The following is a 17,009-nucleotide window of genomic DNA, read 5'->3' as shown; positions in this document are numbered from 1 at the left end:
ATATAATATATTACATACTAACTAGATCTTTAGTAGCATAGTAGGTACCTATGTACTGTCTGCCCGATTCGAACTTTAAGATACGTCAATTAATAGATCTAGATATGGATTAGATGTGTCAGTGTAAAAAGTGACGTTTTTGTTCTCCATCGTTTATATCATCTAATCCATATCGTTTCTACATCTATTAATTGACGTATCTTAGGGCCCGTTTCGGATTTTGAAATAGACATCTATTAGATATCTTTTAGACATCACCAAGATACGATACGAGGGTCGCACTGAAAGATTCGGGAATGGGACACTTAGAAATAACATAATAGAAACAGGCATATAATTTATAAAAATGTAACTCTTTATAAAACTTTTAAGGTATATTCCATTTGGTTGTCATTTGTATTTAAGAATTACTGGCAATTTGAAAATTGTATGTGGAACATTATTTGAATTTTTGGCCAAGTGATTTTTCGGATCATATTTTTAAACGGTTTTCAATATGCCCTCAGCGAACAAATAAAAGTTACAATGGGCTTCTGTTATATATTTTTTTATGAACTAGAGTTCATCGTACGCTCGTTTGCAGTTAAAATTAAATATGAAAGTCACTTTCATTTTATCCCATGGGTGATCTTAAAGAAGCATGTCATTCCAAAGCGACGTCAAAAATTAAAATCGCATTTGTGCTGTTAATTAAAAAGACTGCCAAAAAAGTTGCATATCGGCAGATTTCGACATTCCTAAATATTCATATGACAACAGTAAAAAAATCTTTTATATATATATATATATATGTAAAAAAACTTCAATTCCGTTGGCTACTCCACGAATTTCATACAAAACCACTAAGGCCCCAAAATCGCCATACAAAAAGGACTTTGGGATTATGAGCCGTGTGCATTACAGAATGATTACTTTCAAAAGAAAATTTATATGCGTGGTCAGTTTGAGTTTAAGTATGTATTAAAATAAAGATTGACCGTCTAGATGCGACAGTTTTCTCTATTCCCGACATTTTCAGTGCAACCCTCGTAACGATATGTTTAAGATCTAACCTGTCAAATTTGACATTTACACGATTCTGGAGATACTCTTGAACGATTTCCTCAGGATATGACTTAGAGATCCAATTCATATCTAATAGATATCTTACGCTATCTAACGTAAAAGTGACATTGGTTGCCCGAATTGCGCTGCAAAAGAGAACTAGTTGATATCTAAACTATAACTTAAATCTAGAATGGATCTAGTACGTGTCGTCTCTTGTGAATATCTTGAAGTTCGAATACGGCAGTTAAAGTTCGAATCGGGCCGTGTGGCATAAAAGACTTCGAGACATTATTGTAGCGCGCTACGCCGTAGCCCCGATCGTAGCATAGCCGTAGCTCTACACAAGTAACACGGACATAGCTCTGCTTTAATGTAAATTTATAAGAAAAATGGGAAGTTACTAGTCACATATCACACCTATCATTAGGCGAGTTGAATAGAACCCCGGGTCATGATACGAATACAAAAGAAACACCTAGTCATTCTATAGTCATTGCAATGCTGTATTTCAAATTCTTGGTGTAAGTAATAAAAAAAGCCAATAAAGTAACAAAATAAGCAAATAAAGTTGTAACTCAAAGAAAACAAAAGCACTCACGTATAGAAAACTTTAGTTGGAACGACGTTTTCTTTAGCTAAAATGTACTTTCTTCCAACAGAATAAGCATCATAGAGCTTGCATCATTAAAGTGGTTTCTCAAAACCTTCGGGCCCATAAAATAGCACTTTACAACATCGAAAGTAGAACAATTTGGAAGGATAACATCGACAGTCGGGGAATAAATTTGAATGAGTTACTGTCTAGGCTTGAACACTGGTAGCCGAGCGCGCAGGCAACTAGCAGCTGTAACTGGTGACAGAGGTGTGAAACTCTCCCTTTCGGGCATTCACGGCTCCGTTCGGCTCAGCATTGCTGCGAGAAATTATTGGGGCTGACACAACTTGACGTCCCTTCGCGTGTACGACCACAGATAAGATAATTACTTGAATTTTGACAACCCTAAATAGGCGAAAGGCATAGTGCCATACATTAGAAAGGGACAGCATGATTCGTCCCTGGACCGCTGTCAAACTTCGGTTTTGTAAGAAGTTTCCTTTCTGTACGGTAGTACTACTATTACCTACTTATTATGTGCTTGTGGCCGTGGGTTCCAACTACGGATATTCTAGTGATAGTCAAGGATTTTCGCGGAATGTGCAGTGGCGGATTTGCAGTCTTTGACGCCCTAGGCCCCAGGCCCTGTAGCCGCCCCTTTTTCAGCACCGGAGGATGCATATTGACTACACTTTGACTTTATTTCTTGTTATGTTAGCAGCGAATTTCTTGTCACAATTTGCCGCCCCTAAATATCTTGCCGCCCTAGGCCCGGGCCTTCTGGGCCTTAGGGCAAATCCGCCACTGGGAATGTGTAGGTACCTATAGAGTTAGACCAAGAAAAGTCTGCAGCGATTTTGATAGTCCACGTATTACAAGTGTTATTTTAAACGTCAAACTTCCATGAAAATATAACGTATAAATTTATAAGTCATATTCATAATCGCTGCAGGATTTTTAGGTCTAACTCTATCTTTACAAAGTATTATTTGCATACCGCGATTTGACGGGTGCAATTTTGTTTGACGCTTAAAAAGTGTCAGGTCAAGTGAAACTTCTTCCTAGATCGTCAAGGTTCTATCAAAACTAAGAGATGCACTGGATATTCGGTTACTATCCGGTATCCGGCCATCATTTTAATATCCGGCCGGATACCGGATAAGCGACCTACTATCCGGCCGGATAACGGATGGTGACCTACTATCCGGCCGGATACCGGATAGTGACCTACTATCCGGCCGGATAACGGATAATCACTTACTATCCGGCCGGATACCGGATAGTGACCTTGTATCCGGCCGGATACCGGATAGTAACATTTGATTTAGGAGAATTGGGAGTATACAAATTGTTTATTATTTTAAAACATATTAAACATTCCACTGACTTGCAAGCGCACTCATTTCGAAACTAGAAATGAGTGCCCGCGACAGTTCAATACGAAACAAGTCAAAACCTGCACAATGCGCACCTGCATTACCGAAATATAGGTATAGTTCCGTCGGCCGAATATTCGGTGGCCGGGTACCGGATACTGGATATTCGGCCGATGGCCAGGCGGAATATCCGGTATCCGGTATCCGGGCAAACAACTACCCGTTGCATCTCTAATCAAAACCACAACAAATTGTTAAATTAGAATTGTCCTCCCGGTTAAAACATTTGTTCGCACTAAATAAATATGAGCTGGCTTAACTATTATTATTATTTCCCGTTAAAATGTTTGATTTCTCTTTCAATGTTGATTGATTTTGAAATCCGGTTACTTGGGTATTGGGTCGGGTATTTGGGTCGTTTATTTCCAGTGCTTTTAGTACGCAGCTCTGAGCTAGGACTGTTGGGTGTACCTATATACTTGTACATCAGGTACTAAGTTGATAAGATCCCTGTAACTAGTGCGCTAGCAGCTGAATTCCCAGTTTCTCCCGATGTTAAGTTTAAAAAGCTTTTAGTTTTACTCCTGTCTTAAGAATTGCTGTTTAAAGTTGACCTTTCTACGTGTAGTTAGATTATTTTACAATGTTTGTACTTATGAAGCATAACGCCATTTCATGTAGGTAACCCAATTTTATTTCCTATGTAAATATTTTGTGTATTCGTGTGTATGCTTGAGTTATATTTAATTTGGAAAGATGTAACTAAGTACCTGATTGTTTAAGCAACAGATTTCGTCAGCGCATCGCGCTGATCCACTCAGATCAATCTAGGGCATAAGCTAGCAGAAACATATTGTCTTGGTTGCACTTTATACGGATGGAATACATATAAGATTTACATATGTGTGCTATAGGTAAAGTTGTGTATATAAAGAAATGTAAATTGTAAATAAATCAGATACCAATTGTCCGTTGGTGTTTCACTACCTCCATACCCAAAAAACCTCTGCTTGCTCAGGGCGACACTCTGAGAGTAGAGGCTCCCATCCACCACCTTTTTACAGGAACCCTTGCTGTGGCATAAGACTCCTTCAGCCTTAATCGGTCGCTTGAGCCTGGGCGATCGATAAAAAAAAAAAAAAAAAAAGGATCCCTTGCTATCGCCTCCCACCTTATTTTATGCAGTCTGTGCAGGCACATGCAACGCCTGAGTACCATTTGATTCCATATCGTTTCAGTCCATTTAGTAATACAGGTACTCGGCCTTAGCGTGTGGCTGTACACTGATATTTATAAAGTTTAGGTATGTATGTACCTACATACGGTCGAGGAATTGATTCTTAATTAATTTGGTTGCAGTGCTTAATTTGCGGTTTAAGTAAATTTGGTTGTACATACTTATGTTAAGAGCTGAACAATGTCAAGCGAACCGCACACTACTAAATAATCAATTTCCTCGACCGTAGGTACTACTCTTGTTACCTACGAGCCGGTGCGAGTGAAATCATAAACCGCGTGCGTCCTCATTTCTTGCTATAAACAATTAAAGAGAGATAAAATATCAGTGCCAGATTTAAAATTCCTTTTTGTTAATATTTCCTCTTTACCTTTTCTATTAATTAACTGTACATTTATAGCCATAATAAAAGGTTCTCGCTATTAAAAGCCAGCTAGCTATTCTTATATTACAGAGAGAATGAAGGGAAAAGTGGAAGTGGGAGTTGAAAGGAGCCGACCCTGACACTCGATAAAATCTGGGAAATACAAAATAAATGTCAGGTTAAAATGCCAGGATCGTAGCCAGTGGGAAACCGAGATCTCTAGCGTGATACGGCCCCATTCGCACTTTAAGATACGTCAATTAATAGATCTAGAAACGATATGGATTAGATATGTCAGTGTCAAATGTGACGTCACTTTTTCACAAGTTCGAATCGGGCAGATAATGTGTTTACAGGATGTCACGTTCAGTAGGTACTACTTACAGATCAAGCGAAGGCCGATATTAATAGATCACCTCAAAAGCTGTTTACCGATTTAGCGAAAATTTAATGGTTTATGGAATGGACGGAAATGCGATATCCTTGCCATTATTTTGGGAAAGCATATTCAACTTCCTTCCTTTTTTTCCATTTCCTTCCAAACAATCAAGAGTTTAAGTTTGCATGGTCTACCATGAGCATAAAATGGATAGTTTTTCATTTCTTACATACTTTTCGCTGATTACCTATAATGCTGGCACTGCGCACGTGGCGTTCGTGTTCGCGTATTTGCAATAGCAAATAAGCCAAATCGGCCAAAAAAAAACATGTGAAGAGGATTTGTTCGTATATATTTGCCATATATTTCTTTTATTTAACATATAACAAACAACTAGGTACACAATGTAATGTTACATGTAGTAGTACAATTAAAATTATCGTATTCGCTTTTTTCTGTTGGCCCAAGTGTGAATGTCGTGTTTATACTTCATACGAATATTTAGACACACGCGGCGAATAATCCAGTAACTTTGTCGAATTTTGTAACCTGGCTCTTTTGCGTCAAATCCGGTAGTTCTGATTTTTTGCAGACTTGTTTATGATGTTGGCCCAATGAATAATCCAAGTTTGTGACTTCGAGCGCCGAACGCAACTTTGTCAAAAATCGGATAAACCGCATTTTTTTTAGATTCGGGCGATTATAACCCTAAAGTACTTACTAGTTTTTGGTAGTAACTTCCTAGGGCGTTTTTAAAGTAGACTAAATTTGCTACAATAAGACACTAGGAAGTTACTATCAAAAACTAGTACTTCAGGGTTATAATCGCCCAAATCTAAAAAAAATTGTGGTTTATTAGATTTTTGACAAAGTTGCGTTCGGCGCTCGAGGTCACAAACTTGGATTATTCATTGGGCCAACATCATAAACAAGCCTGCAAAAAATCAGAACTACCGGATTTGACGCAGAAGAGCCAGGTTACAAAATTCGACAAAGTTACTGGATTACTCGCCGCGTGTGTCTAAATCGCCATTCCTTTGGTCTGGACTGAATACATCAGTCAAATCTTACAAAAAAATGTCCTAAAAAAACAATGCGTGATGTAGTTCTATATTTTTTGTATGTTGTTTGGAGTCCTTGGAGGAATGTGAAACAATGTTTTGCAAGCAAAAAAAAGTTGTGCTCCCTGCGTAATTTGCAAAAAACTCCAAAAATTTCGGAGTTTTTTCAGTTTTTGCACTTTTATTATAAAACTATGGGTTTATGGTCAAAACTTGCTATGTAATGTTAAAAGAACATTAAATTTGGAACAATTTAAGCCCATGTACAGCGCCGCATGTTAAATAGTTCATGAGATATGGAACTTTAAAAAAAGGGTATTTTTTTCCTTAGAATAAAATTTTTAGTTTTTTCTATATTTCAGGACTAATATCGGCACAACCGCTCATGCTATGAGATATATTGCCATGAATAAAGTTGTAGCAAATTTAATTACCTTTCATTTAAGCACAAAAAAGGGTCAGTAAGTTCTACAGTTCTCTAGTTATCGTAAAAAAATGAAATTGCTATAATGAGGAAGGCAACTAATGTATTGTTTAAGGCATTGTCAAAATCCGTACAAAAGGCAGTACCATCGTCGAGAGTGACATCTACGATTAGCTTTTACCGGTCTTCTCCGATAGCAGCAGAGCGATGTTAGAGATCAACCATTTTTAAAATGCACTCCCCTGTTAAGCACTTCATTCATTCAGTAATGAAATCAAGATACAAACTGTAGTTTGGCTTGTTTTTAGGCTCCACTTTTTGGTCGTAGCCATTGATTGTAGTCCACGATACCGATTCTTATTTAAGAATTAGTTCTTGTTTTGATACGACCTTGACGATAGTTCACGGTGATTGGCGTGGTGTTGGCGAAACGCACCAGAATCAATGGAAGTTGTGTCATTAGATATCTAGCTGTCGCTTTTTGGCGCTCTTGTACACTCAGACTGTGAGTCGTGTTAAATACAAGATCACAATAATATCCTAACCACAACAAATCGATACATCAGAATCAGCTACCATTACCCACGCTAAGTATATGTTTGTGCTATAGGCATGTATGTGACTCAGTCTTGTCAAGTTACCAGTATATTATAACTTCTTCAGTGGTTTACCGTATTTACACGTAATATTGCAAATTCTTTTCCAATGGCTGTTAAGGCTAAATGTATGTGGAGCTACTGCTCAGTGAGTTGTCAATCCACGGGTTGTGACTATAAATACCTATTTCAGTCTTTACTGTATAAATGTATTTATAGTCTGGACCAATTAAAAATAAAAATAATTGGACTAATTTGTCAATAGAAAATACGGCAAATACATATTGAAGTTTTTGAGTTACAAATTGGATATTTAAGTACCGATAACTAAAATTTTGTAAATTATTTGGCATAGTACAGCTATGTGTAATTCGTAACCAAATATATCTCAATGTTAACATGATTAACTAATTATGCCAAAAGAATGTCTCATTGCTAGAAAGTAACAAATGTATGCAATCTGCCCGGCTTGACAGAACATGCATCATGTTAACACACACTTATCTATACCTTACTGAATAAAAACTAGTACATACTACGTGTTTCGTTTAGTTCTTCTTCTATTCCCGATTTAGTTTGTCAATCTATACACCTATGTATATAGTTAAGACTCGTAGTAATAGGCTATTGCTAGTTAAAACCCGTGGATTATAACACAAACGTATACCTAGAGTGGGTAATGGTAGCTGATTCTGATGTATCAATTTGTTGTGGTTAGGATATTATCGTGATCTTGTATTAACACGACTCACAGTACACTCAAGAGCACCAAAAAGCGACAGCTAGATATCTATTGACACAAGACTTTCAGTGATTCTGGTGCGTTTCGCCAACACCACGCCAATCACCGTGAACTATCGTCAAGGTCGTATCAAAACAAGAACTAATTCTTAAATAATAATCGGTATCGTAGACTACAATCAATGGCTACGACCAAAACAAGCCAAACTACAGTTTGTATCTTGATTTCATTACTGAATGAATGAAGTGCTTAAGAGGGGAGTGCATTTTAAAAATGGTTGATCTCTAACATCGCTCTGCTGCTATCGGAGAAGACCGGTAAAAGCTAATCGTAGATGTCACTCTCGACGATGGTACTGCCTTTTGTACGGATTTTGACTATGCCTTAAACAATACATTAGTTGCCTTCCTCATTGTAGCAATTTCATTTTTTTACGATAACTAGAGAACTGTAGAACTTACTGACCCTTTTTTGCGCTTAAATGAAAGGTAATTAAATTTGCTACAACTTTATTCATCGCAATATATCTCATAGCATGAGCGGTTGTGCCGATATTTGTCCTGAAATATAGGAAAAACTAAAAATTTCATTCTAAGGAAAAAAATACCCTTTTTTTAAAGTTCCATATCTCATGAACTATTTAACATGCGGCGCTGTACATGAGCTTAAATTGTTCCAAATTTAATGTTCTTTTAACATTACATAGCAAGTTTTGACCAAAAACCCATAGTTTTATAATAAAAGTGCAAAAACTGAAAAAACTCCGAAATTTTCGCAGTTTTTTGTAAATTACGCAGGGAGCACAACTTGTTTTTGCTTGCAAAACATAGTTTCACATTCCTCCAAGGACTCCAAACAACATACAAAAAATATAGAACTACATCACGCAATGTTTTTTTATTGTAAGATTTGACTGGTGTATGAAGGCGACACAGGGTATCTATTCTTATGTGTACATACAGTTCCCCAGCGAGTGGTAATAGTAAAACGGGTTCCTTGGCGGCGCAGCAAGTGTCTCCCGCGGTCTCGTTGAGGACACTTAATTAAATTGTTGTGATCGTGTAAGAACACAGCGGGCGCGCGGCCATTTATAAAAACGATGCCCTAGATCTCACTTGTGTCGTGAAGTGAAGAAAGTGCAGCTTAGAGCTATCAAACACATTTATAACTCCGTATACGATGAATAAAGTCTAAGGAAAAAACGTGCCTCGGAAATCAAGAAAAAGTCATTCTCTGATAGATTGCGCCACATCTTTGGCCTATGCTCGTTTAGATGGCGTTGACACCGTTTGATATTCACACCGAATTTTTTAGTTTTAATTGTTTGTCAATAGATGGCCAGTAAATTTACTGTGACTAAAAATAATAATAATATGACAGTGACTTTGGAGCTATTATTAGAGTATAAGAAGGTTCAAAATGTATTGTTCCCACCACCGTAAGAATGGTCGTAAGGATAAGTATTAATTTAGTATTTAGGGAGCACGCCAAGTGGATGCGATCGGCCGTCGCGGCATGTTATGGCTCCTCTACACGATGGGCCAACGCCGGCCATTCCAAGGGACGCAGCTATGCGGTAGAATGAGATAGCAATATCACTTGCTCCCTCTAACGCATAAATGCGTCCTTTGGAGTGGCCGGCGTTGGCCCATCGTGTAGAGGAGCCATTACGGTACGCGTCCACCAAATTCCACATTCGGCCGAATTAGTATGCGTCGGCTATTAGTGCTATTACACATTGCCCATTGAATCACATTAATAAAGGCACGTATTTAACCGGTCAACTAATTAATCGAATTTGGGTAGTTTAAAAAAATAGATATGGGTACTAAAATTTATAGATTGGCAACAAAAACGGAGCCTTAAAATACCGGGTGTGGCCTGTACCTGTAACACGAGCAAATAATTAAAACATAGACTGTACTCCTCAAACGGTGACACTTTTGTTCAACAACTTTTAAAAATTATGAAGTATTTAGACTCCCTATTTTTCATACAAAATAAATATTATCTCCAATGGATGCCATCGCCACGCCATATCATTGTGATTGACGTTGCTTGTCACGCCTTAAACATAACAAAATTCGCAATACATTGCGTCTTAGAATAAACTTTTAAGTGTATTAAAAATCAAACCACAAGTAATTTTTAAAAGTCGCTGAACAAATGTTGGTCAGTATGAGGAGTACAGCCCACAGTTAAATTTTTTGCTCATGTTACAGGCCACACCCGGTATATCAATATTAGTTGTATTTTAATGCCGTTACAGCTTTGGATTATTTTTAGGCAGGTTATTTGGCAACTGAATTATTATATTGGAGACCATTTATGAAGCACATTTTAAAAAGAAAACGAGTATCAATTAATTCAAAAATGAAGTTCTTTTAAAATATTTTGTTTGGTCACTACACGGTCAACCTAACACGCTCCTCCTCGCTTCGCTCGTCGTCGCACCTATCTTTTGACTTTGGCAGAACACAGTGGTAACTATGGAAATTGGTAATTAAAAATTGAATAATCTAATGGTATAATGGCCATTAAGTGTTTCATGATTAGGAATTTCGACTATTAGTATACTGACCATTGCGCATTGGTAAATTAATTTGAGGTGTTTTGTGTAAATAGTGACCAATATTCATTAAATTTAACTGCTTTCGTATTGAAATACTACCTGAAACGATAATTATGCTTAATATGATTACTTAGATGTGAACAACTAGATGATAACCAAATTTTATGATCGCTTTACAATATTAGTTGGCAACTTATTATTTTAGACGCCAAGTTATCATTTCAAGTTCCCTATAAATTATATGGGTGCCTTGATTTTGCTGCCAGTTTTTTTTTAATAATATGATGCTTATATTTGAGGCTAATATAAATTTATTGGCGCTAAAATATTAATGCACAGCCAAATTATATTATTATATGCCCAATGAAAGTTCCTGTTTAATATTTTAGTTGCCCGGTTAATAATAAGCCATTAATAAATAGTTACCAGCATTACCAGTCTATCATTGTCAGGCGTATTCTGATTTTAATTACAGATCGAATTCTTATCCTACTGTTAAAATCGAATACGGCTGATGACGCTCGATAACAGCAAATCCAAACTTGTTGGCATTTCTGCCACTCGCCAGTGCTAACCGTACCGTACCATGTGTCACTGACATTGGCAAAACTGACAGGTACGCTAACGTCTAGGTATGTAATTTACTTTCTATACATCTCGCTGGCACTAATATGCGTACGAGCGAGATGCATAGAAAGTAAGTGACGTTCTCGATAGCGGTTATGTCAGTGCCCAACTGGTGGTAGCTACATAATTCTACATACCCGCCACCCGGCCATTGCAAATGTTAGTCATGCCACAGAATAACTAATAGTACTACCTACCGTACAGAAAATTCACTCCTTCACAAAAGTCAGATTTAGGTATAAAATTATACCTATACGCGCCGCCTGCAACAAAATTGAAACTTATAACCGCGCACGAACGGTGAATCTTATTTGCGCGAGCGCCACGTGGCACGACTATCGTGCGGTCGAGCGGCAGCCCACTGCCATACGCCTGCCCTGCCCGGGAGGCCCGCCGGCCAAATGTACCTGAACTGCGTAGTGACACCCCCCTGGTCATACATAAATCTACGCTCGGCAGCACTAAACCCTTTATATGAGACCGCTATGTTTTAATTTGCAAAGTTGAATTACTTTCAGTTCAGCTGAGGTCGGCGCCGGAAGTTTGCTCGTAATTGAAAATTGGAATTGTCGAAACCTTCTCTCTCTGACATGCCTCGAGTCATTAGTATACCAGTATTGTATTTAACCTAGTACTGTACTACACTACCTACAAAATTATGCGCAATTTCTGCTTAGCAAACATAGCAGTAACTATTCGAAACTGCATGAACCTCCGAGTCCCCGAGCGGATAGATATCCAAATAGTTCCTCAGCTAAACTTAATTCGCGCTGTCGCATTTGCCTTTGAGAAATACTCCTGCTTTCAACTTCGTACTGCAACTAAACTGATGGGCATCACTGCGTCCTCAGCTCACGCATCAGTAAAATTCAAACAACTTCGTAATTACCTACGAACTGCAGGACAAATTCGGTGAAATGTTATCTAATGCATACAAATAAGCTCCAAAACGTAATTCAAGACCAAAAAAAGTTGCCACTTTTTACTAGCGCGTCTTGTATTTATGTAAAAATAAGTAAATAAAAGTACTCTTTTAAATCGTAGGAGTAAAATTACTAATAAATAAATTATCTTAGCGTGATTATTTATCAACAGGAATTTACTATGTTACAAACAAATTATTGCAGTGGCAACATTTTCTTACTTTTTTTGGTCTTGAATTACGTTTTGGAGGTAGTACCAAAGGTAGTACCTTATTATTAGCAAAGACATATGTAACTTTGTTATTAGTGAGGCGGGTCAAAAACAATACCTAATTTTAGAGTACCTACCTAAGTAGATTTAAACATATCGTAATAGGTAAACTACGAACAAGTACGAGCGAATGATAACAAAATTACCGTTCAGATTCGAACTAGGTACTTATACCAAAGGTTATACCAAATACCCACCCGAATTACTGCTGCATCGATTGGACATTTGTGGCAGCAATGCAGTCGGCAGTAATGTCTCGCTGCAATACTGCTGCAGTAATCCTGCCTACTTCAGTAGCAAGAAACATCAAAATAATATAATGTAATTCTTATTAAAAGTACTTTATTTTGATGACTACAAGAAATTATTCGTGTTTTTTATTTTAGCGCCATCTATTAATCTGTTTGTACAACACTACTTAGCCACACTTGGCGCATCACGGAGCTCAACAGTAACTTTACCTTGCAAGCTCTGTCGTATAGCGAACAAGTTTTATTAGAAGTTGGTAGATGGCGTCTTTCTTAAAAACAGGTTACGTTCAGAAACTATCTAAATTATAAACTTATCGATTTTCCCACATATATAAAGTATAATAGGTCCACTGTACTATAAATAATTGTTAAGGCAATAATATTGTAATGCAGCTACATTCGCATTATCTTGCTCGGCTTGTTAAAGACGGAAGTAAAGTGTTACATGTTAGGAATGTTTCTGAGATTTTTGACAGCTGACAGTGACACATAGTGTCATTATAGTGTCAATAGTGTGATATGATATTGATATGAAGCTCAACAGAATTAATAATAAAAAGGGAACAAAACCTGTCATTAAATAATAATATATAGGTCTATTAAAATAACGTGCAAAACTAGAAAATCCTTATCAACGTGCCAAAGTCTCTACTTACCCGCTCGTCCACCCTTCGAGGGAGCTGCTTCTGAACTCCGGTTTGCACTTTTTATGTTTTACACTGTTTAGTTTCTTTTTTATTTTAACACTTAAACGTTTTGGACTACTTGGCAACGATATAATGGATTTCGTGTTCATGTTCTTGGCAGCGTCTAAAACAATTGCTCGTGTTTATTTGCAGAGCTATGGACGGTATCGAAAACCCGGAGTCGAATGGTGAATTTGCATTTGAGACAGACCACCTCGCGCTGCGTGGAAATAAGGACTACAATGATTTGTTGAAATATATTGTTGTGCTCGAGTCCCAAAGAGTAGCTGCTTTAAAAGACATAGAGGAGTTGACTGAAGCACAAAACAAGGCGCTGGAGGAACCATTGGAGTTTGTTCAAAAGCTACAGGCTGGCACAATTCAGTTTCCGCCTCGCCATCACATCAGAGAGATACCTACAATAGACTGGGACCAATATGGAGTAGACAATGCTCATGAAATTGATGAATTTAATAGAGACATAAAACCAGATATTTCAGAAGCTGGATTGAAAGTGCGTGGGCGAAAATACACTGACAGCAAGCCGGAGACTTTCAATCAGCTTTGGTCCTGCGAGGAACAAAAAAGATTGGAAGAACTTTTAGAAATTTACCCTGAAGAACCAATAGAAGCAAGGCGGTACAAAAAGATTGCCAAAGCACTTAGAACTCGTACCCCCATCCAAGTAATGAGTAGAGTGCAAAAGTATTTTGCAAAATTAGCCAAAGCCGGCTTGCCCATACCGGGACGGACACCCAAAGGTGTGGGGCGGGATAAATGCAAATCAATACTTTACAAAAAATCAAATTTCTTCCCTCAGCTGCATGTTCCTGTGAAAATGGAAGACATGTATGATGTTGCTGACACTTCATACACAGTAACTATGGCCACAGCCACTGAGACAAAAGTTGGCAACAAACACATAGTGGAGTTGTTACGGGCAGCTAAACAACAGAGGGCGCTTGATGAAACTGCACCCGTGTACCAGAAAAATACTATGTGTGTTGGCTGCCAGGCTAAAGGTTTCCTGGGTGCACGGTGGACTGACAATGCCGGCACAGATTACTGCACAGACTGTGTCGTAAAGCACCTACCGACAGAAAAATTGACCCCAGTTCGGATACCATTGGATTCCAGTACTGTCCAGTCAACATCCAGTACACCAGAGAAATCTAGACAAACACTTAATAATAAATGGTGTTAGATAATTTATAGGACATTTATGCCAAAATTACACTGACTAGCATTATAACATGCTTATATATTCTGATTTTTCAAGAAGGAATGTTAAACTGTAATTTAATTGTCTGTATAGTATTTACAAAACTTTTTAAAAGATGACATAGTAATGATAGACCAGGAGACAGTGACACATTTTACTGGGTCATTTGTACCAGTATGGCGGTTCGTCAGGGGTCTAAGTACGTAATGAAGGAAAGAAAAATGATGGTCATAGCGCTGGTACCGGCGGCCCAATCGCGTGGGCGTTAGTCGAACGTGTCGGATAAAATACGAGTGTCAAACGATTTGTTCCACAAAAATCCTCATATCCGACACGTTCGACTAACGCCCACGCGATTGGGCCGCCGGTACCAGCGCTATGACCATCATTTTTCTTTCCTTCATTACGTATACTTAGACCCCTGACGAACCGCCATACTGGTACAAATGACCCAGTAAAATGTGTCACTGTCTCCCGGTCTATGACTACCAAAATGGGATACTTTCAAGACTATTAAATAACATAATTGTGTTGATATTTTTTTTTATTTTACAACAAACTGATTCATGCAGTTTAAGTATTTTTATGTGGTGTATTTAACACTTTAGCATTTCTAAATTATGTATTTTTAAGTGTTGTATCTAAGTGTAGTACACATACAAATAGGTATTAAGCATAATAACAACTATTCTAGGGTAGGTTTTAAAAATCCTAATATACATTTTAGCCCAATAGCCTAATAAACAAGACATACAAACAAAATCAATTGGATTGCATATTTTAATGTATGTTATTTTTCTCTAGTACACTATAGTTACCTATTTAAAATCAATTTGTGCTTTAATCAATTTACAATAATCAATTTTTTGATTTAATGTTAATAAATTTTGTCAATATAATATTGTTTTTCCCTTTTGTTTTTGCATCCCAAACTAGTAGGTATAGGTAGGGACAGCAAAAGTGGCTAAGTAGGCCAAGTGTCTAAAATAATCTTTACTCGCTCTTATTCTCACACCAATAGAGATCACCCACTTAGCAATTTATGCTGCTGTGTTTACCTAATATTTTAAGATTAAATTTGGCATCTAATTAACTAAAAAGCCTTTTGAAACTAGAATTTAAAGCGTTGGCGTAAAGCATTATAAAGCGTTAGCGCAAATTCAAATCTTGACCGTTACCGTTCTTCGGCGACACAAAAAAAACAGCACAATCACTTTAAATCCTCGCCCGCTTACGTAAGCAAGAAAATAATGTAAACCCGGGGATAGCGACACCTATCGCGGTGGGAGCTGGGGGTCCACTGGCGTGGAACACTGAACACGGCCTGCTAACTATTGTGCCTACTTATACGACCATAGTCGGGCTCGTTCGTTACGAGTAGGTACCTAATCTAATACTGACGCTGGTGTCAGGAATAATGGGATTTACAGGAGAAGCCAGCATGCTTGCATGCATGAATTTATACAACACATTCTAGAATAGGAAGTTAACCCTTTAATGTGTACAGTCGCCATCAGATATATCGGAGCGGCCAAGGTGTTCACAATATCTGAACACGCGCTCTAACGCCCTGACAATAGAGGCGTGTTCCGATATTTGTGAGCACCTTGGCCGCTCCGATATATCTGATGGCGACTGTACAGCCTTCAAATAATATGTAGCACACAACGAAGGCCGCAAAAATATCTGAAACGATCTTATTTGTAGAGCCATAAGAGCGTGTCTCATATTTTTGCGGCCTTCGAAGAGTAATTAACATATTATTGCAGGTTACTACTACTGGATGTACCTAATAATATAGTCAAATAGAACAAAACAAATTCTGGTATTATTTCAAAAGAAAACGAATATATTCTCATATTTACGTAGGCACTTATAGTATCGAAATTATTTCGGGTATTTAATACCTACCTATCCATCTATGCGATGGGGAGGCGGCATTCGCACTGTTTCCCCTCTGCCTAGGTACAAGATCAACTGATCTAGCGCGGGTAATAAAACTAGTTGCGCTCGGATTTTTAACTAGACCGAGTTCAGATGCGCGCGTGAACACAGCAGCAGAAAAAATGCCTAATTGCTCGGTTTTTTGTTGTAAAAAAAAGACGGGGACATCAAATTTACAAAAAGAAGGTGTTACATTTCACATGTAATATGTTTTTTACATATCATATGTTTAATTACATTTAAACACAGTTATTATATTTTAGTCTCATGTAATTGTTGGATTTATCGATTTTGCTCGCCCAGTACAAATTGCGGATCGGTCGAGCGACAAATCCGACTTCTCATCTCTCAGAATACAATAAAATTCTTCGACGAAAATGTGTTAGTGTGCGTGTTGTGACACTTGTGACTCGTCCGTACACAAAAAGAGATCGAGGTTTGCAAGATTTGTCTTTGACGTGTGTCATTTTCTATGTATTTGTGTCGTCATTACAGATTGGATTTTGTATGTAACTGTGTGAGAAGTGCGACTGTGTGCACCTTTCCTCCCGCAAAAAATGGCAGAAAGATTTGTACGGTAAGATATCGCTTGGGCCCCTCCCTTCCGACGTGTCGGAAGCCGGTGTTGCTCGAAGATGCGATGACATTGATTTAATGACAGTGATGACAGTTAATAGAGAATGGGGCATCGT

At 37.9% G+C, this 17,009-nt stretch overlaps 1 protein-coding gene across 2 annotated transcripts; it reads left to right on the top strand.

Moving 5' to 3' along the window:
- Positions 1–12,994: 12,994 nt before the first annotated feature.
- LOC134804400 (ZZ-type zinc finger-containing protein 3) lies at positions 12,995–14,497 on the top strand. Of its 2 annotated transcripts, none has more exons than XM_063777431.1 (2): positions 12,995–13,161; positions 13,305–14,497. In XM_063777431.1, exon 2 carries the CDS (start codon positions 13,309–13,311, stop codon positions 14,353–14,355), a length of 1,047 nt encoding a protein of 348 aa, XP_063633501.1. In that variant the 5' UTR covers positions 12,995–13,161; positions 13,305–13,308; the 3' UTR covers positions 14,356–14,497. The 2 variants fall into 2 exon arrangements, with proteins under 2 accessions (XP_063633501.1, XP_063633502.1); XM_063777432.1 differs by having other exon boundaries at positions 13,013–13,109.
- The last annotated feature ends 2,512 nt before the right edge of the window (positions 14,498–17,009 follow it).

This window comes from Cydia splendana, chromosome Z (genome assembly GCF_910591565.1).
Source record: "Cydia splendana chromosome Z, ilCydSple1.2, whole genome shotgun sequence".
In the NCBI taxonomy this organism is placed as follows: Eukaryota; Metazoa; Arthropoda; class Insecta; order Lepidoptera; family Tortricidae; genus Cydia; species Cydia splendana.
This window is presented reverse-complemented; position numbering and strand designations above follow the sequence as displayed.

What these genes read in the sequence shown, in the direction of transcription:
- LOC134804400 (XM_063777431.1), top strand. Translation starts at nt 13,309, where the DNA reads ATGGACGGTATCGAAAACCCGGAGTCGAATGGTGAATTTGCATTTGAG.